The 3,982-nt window shown below is 49.3% G+C and overlaps 1 protein-coding gene across 1 annotated transcript; it reads left to right on the forward strand.

Moving 5' to 3' along the window:
- The first annotated feature begins 612 nt into the window (after positions 1 to 612).
- On the forward strand, positions 613 to 1,563 carry LOC113408837 (olfactory receptor 4Q2-like). The gene has a single exon (XM_026662256.1). The coding sequence runs from the start codon at positions 628 to 630 to the stop codon at positions 1,561 to 1,563; it is 936 nt and encodes a 311-aa protein (XP_026518041.1). The 5' UTR covers positions 613 to 627.
- Positions 1,564 to 3,982: the final 2,419 nt, after the last annotated feature.

Genomic DNA, 3,982 nt, shown 5'->3' on the forward strand with positions numbered 1-3,982 from the left:
GCTTCCGACGGCCCCTTTCTTTTCAACAGCACATTGATTTAATATTCGGGAGTGCAATGGCATGTATTGTTGTACCAGAAGTTACACTATTTCAGAGCTCCACTCAGTGAACAAAGTCAATTCTCTGATCCACAGCTGGGGCTTCCTATCAGTACAGCATAGCTCTATTGCATATTCTGTGCTCATAAATTTTAAGGCCAGAAGGGACCACTATGATCATCTAGCCTGAAACTCCTGCATAACACAGGACAGAGAACTTTTCCCAGAGATTCCTGCAGTGGAGGAAGTCATTCTTCTGTGCCCTGTGATCAAACCAAACATTTTGTTTCAGGTAAACAAAATGTTTCTTTGACCTGGTTATTTTTTTTTTTTATTTCGACATTGAAAATTTTGAAAAAAAATATTTTTGGTTCAACCTAAAACAAGTTTCTCACCCCAGTTTTTTGGAATTGCAATGAAAAAAATATTTCTGTTATTCACATAACTAGATAAATGTCTTTGCTTGTTTATTTATAAGTGTGAGTCTTGATGTTGTACAATGGCCTTCATTATTCACCATTCATGAGTATGACTGTAACTTCCTCCTCCTCCTTCCCCAGCTTTTCTATAAAGGCATGAACTGAAGCCATGGAGCAGAGGAATCACACGGTGGTGACGGAATTTGTTCTCCTTGGACTTTCCCACTCTAGACAGGTGCAGCTTGTATTTTTTGTATTGTTCTTACTGTCCTATGTAGTGATTGTTCTGGGCAATCTCCTCATCATTGTCACCATAAAGGCCAATTCCTGTCTGACCTCAGCCATGTACTTCCTCCTCTGCAACCTGTCCTTCATCGATCTCTGCTACGCCTCTGTCACTTCCCCTAGGATGCTGGCTGACCTGCTCTCCCAGAGGAAGACCATTTCCTTCAATGGCTGCATGGCCCAGCTCTTCCTCCTGCACTTCGTGGGGGCAGCAGAGATGTTCCTGCTGACGGTGATGGCTTATGACCGCTACGTCGCCATCTGCAAGCCGCTGCACTACATGTCCATCATGAGCAGGCCCACATGCTGCAGGCTGGTGGCTGCTTGTTGGGTGGGAGGCTTTGTCCATTCCATTGTGCAGACCATTCTTACTATCCGCCTCCCATTCTGTGGTCCCAATAAGATCGACAACTACTTCTGTGATGTGCCCCCTGTCATCAGACTCGCCTGCACCAATATCTATGTCATCGAGTTGCTCATGGTCTCCAACAGCGGCCTGATCTCCCTGGCTTGCTTCCTGGTGCTGCTTGTCTCCTACACAGTCATCCTAGTCACGGTCAGGCTTCGCCTCAGAGATGGGAAGTGGAAGGCCCTGTCCACCTGTGCTTCTCACATCACGGTTGTCACCTTGTTCTTCGGTCCCTGCATGTTCATCTATCTACGGCCCTTCTCCAATTTCTCAGCTGACAAGAGCATCTCTGTCATTTACACTGTCCTCACCCCAATGGTGAACCCTCTGATCTACACCCTGAGAAATAAGGAAGTGAAGGATTCCATGTGCAGGTTATGGAGCCGCCACAGGTTATCCACAGAGAATTAAATCTAGGAGCGTTTGGTGAGATTTCCTTACTGCAGAATAGAAAAGATGCTTCTAATTGTAATATTGACACATCCCAGTTGTCAGCGGGCGGGATCGAAACTGGGACTTCCAGAGCTTAGTGTATGATCTTCTACTGCATGAGCTAAAAGCCCTCTGTTGCTTAAGGCTGTAGAGCAGACTCATTAATCTCTCTCTCTAAGTGGCCTTGGTGCCACTAGATGGGACAGAACACCACACCCAAGAAGTGTGTGGGTTACATAAGTCAGTTGCTGATGTATTAAGTTGGGGTTACGAGAATTCTGAAATTCATTTTGAAAATGTCCTATTTGCCCACAGTTAAAACATAAAGTCTTTCTTCTGTTAAATCTTGGTATTGCTTGTTTATTAAAGTCTTTGGGTCTTTGAGGAGTAAATCGTGTAAATCGTGTATTGAAAATGGACGTTTCAGAACTTGGTCAACTGCAGTCCTACCAACTGCTGCTTAGACTGCAGATATTTCTCCTTCCAGTCTATTGCAGTGACTTCTTCATGGGCACTGGGAGCATTTTCATATACCTTCATCAACTGCAAATTACTCCTACTCAATGGCCTTCCTTTTTCTTCTAGTTCTTGTCGAAGTTTTCTCTTCTGTTTATCAGAGTGCTCCCTTTCAATGGACCTCACCTCAAAAAGGAGTGTGGCGTAAGAGATGCTCTTTTTTCTACCACTACAATTAATGCCTTTTATTAAAAATGTATTTAATAAATATTTATGCCAACAACCATGGAAAAATTGATCTTGTATATAAGAGTCCAATTCAATATCTTTTACCCCACCAACCTCCAAAATTTCTTGGGCTAATGCATGTAGTCTAGGCAGGTACGCAGAAGGTGGTTCGCTAGTGTGTTGGTGTGTCTCAGAAAATTGAGCCTTAAGCTCAGATGCGTTTATGACACTTCCATATGGCTTGGTCTACACTTACCCCCCAAGTCGAAGTAAGGTACGCAAATTCAGCTACGTGAATAACGTAGCTGAATTCGACATACCTTACTTCGAACTTACCGCGGTTCAGACGCGGTCCACACGCGGCAGGCAGGCTCCCCGTCGACTCCGCGGTACTCCTCTCGTTGAGCTGGAGTACCGCAGTCGACGGGGATCACTTCCTGGTTCGATTTATCGCATCCAGACCAGACGCGATAAATCGAACTGGGAACTTCGATCCCCAGCCGCCGAACTAGCGCGGCAGTGTAGACCAGTCCTATGACTTCTTTAAAATATCGAAGCATTCTACATTGGTTGCCTTGCTACCAGCTCCTAAGGCCACCTTCAATGCTGGGGCTAATAAGCTTTCAATAATCTTCCTTCTTTTGACTTTGTCAGAAATCTCACTGTCTTCCATCATCTCTTTGCCTTGTGCTTGCCAAGTAGGATAATCTTCTTCTCCACTGGGTCTGGGTGAATTACCCAAAAAACATTTCAGTTTAAATTTCACATCATTCACAGTTTCACTGGCAGGTTTTCAGCACCCTCTCTAACAAAAGATGTTGCATGTCAGGAGGGAGACTCACAGCAGGAGCAGAGGCTTCTACTGGACCTCAATCTATAACTGGTGTAGCATCTGTTAACCACCTAGTCCAGGGGTCTCAAACTCAATTTACCTTAAGGCCGGTGCCAATCCTCAAATCCTCCCAGTAGGCCAATAATGCCACTCATGCCGCCCAGAACCCCCCCCCCCCCAAAACTCCGCCCCCCCAAAAAACTCCACCCCCACCTGCCTAAGGTTCTGGGAGGGAGTTTGGGTGGGGGAGGAGGTCTGGGGTAGGGGATTGGGGTGCAGGCTCTGGGAGGGAGTTTGGGTGCAGAAGGGGTGAGAGGTTGGGCTCTGGGGTGCAGGCTCTGGGCTGGGGCAGGAGGTGGGGGTGCAGGAGGTGTTGCAGGCTCTGGGAGGAAGGCGGGGGGAGGGGTTCAGGCTCTGGGATGGTGTTTGGGGATGGGAGGGGGGGTGTGGGAAGGGGGAGGAGGTGCAGGCTCTGGGAGGGAGTTTGGGGTCGGGAGGGGGTGTGTGGGAAGGGGGAGGGGGTGTAGGCTCTGGGAGAGGGCCGGGGGCTCTAAGGCGGGGGCGGGCTGGGGGGCCTCCACTTGCTGCTGCCCCCAGGCACCGCCCCCGCAGCTTCCCATTGGCCACAGGGGCACTTGGGGCAGGGGCAGTGCGTGGAGGCACAGCCCTGCCTCAGGACCACAGGGAGGGGCCGGCAGACATGGGGAGTGAGCAGGCAGATGCCGCTCAGCTCCGCTGAGCTGCTGGGGCCCCGGGCCATTGTAAATCACCTGGTGGGGGTGGGGAGCGCCCGGGGGTGGCAGGCGGGGCTAAGGGAGAGACCTGGCCCCAAAATTGCTCAAGCCCTGTGGGCCACACTGAGGAGGTTCGTGGCCCGCGGGC

Source organism: Terrapene carolina, unplaced genomic scaffold (genome assembly GCF_002925995.2).
Source record: "Terrapene carolina triunguis isolate 2854851 unplaced genomic scaffold, T_m_triunguis-2.0 Scaffold25041, whole genome shotgun sequence".
Taxonomy (NCBI): Eukaryota; Metazoa; Chordata; order Testudines; family Emydidae; genus Terrapene; species Terrapene triunguis.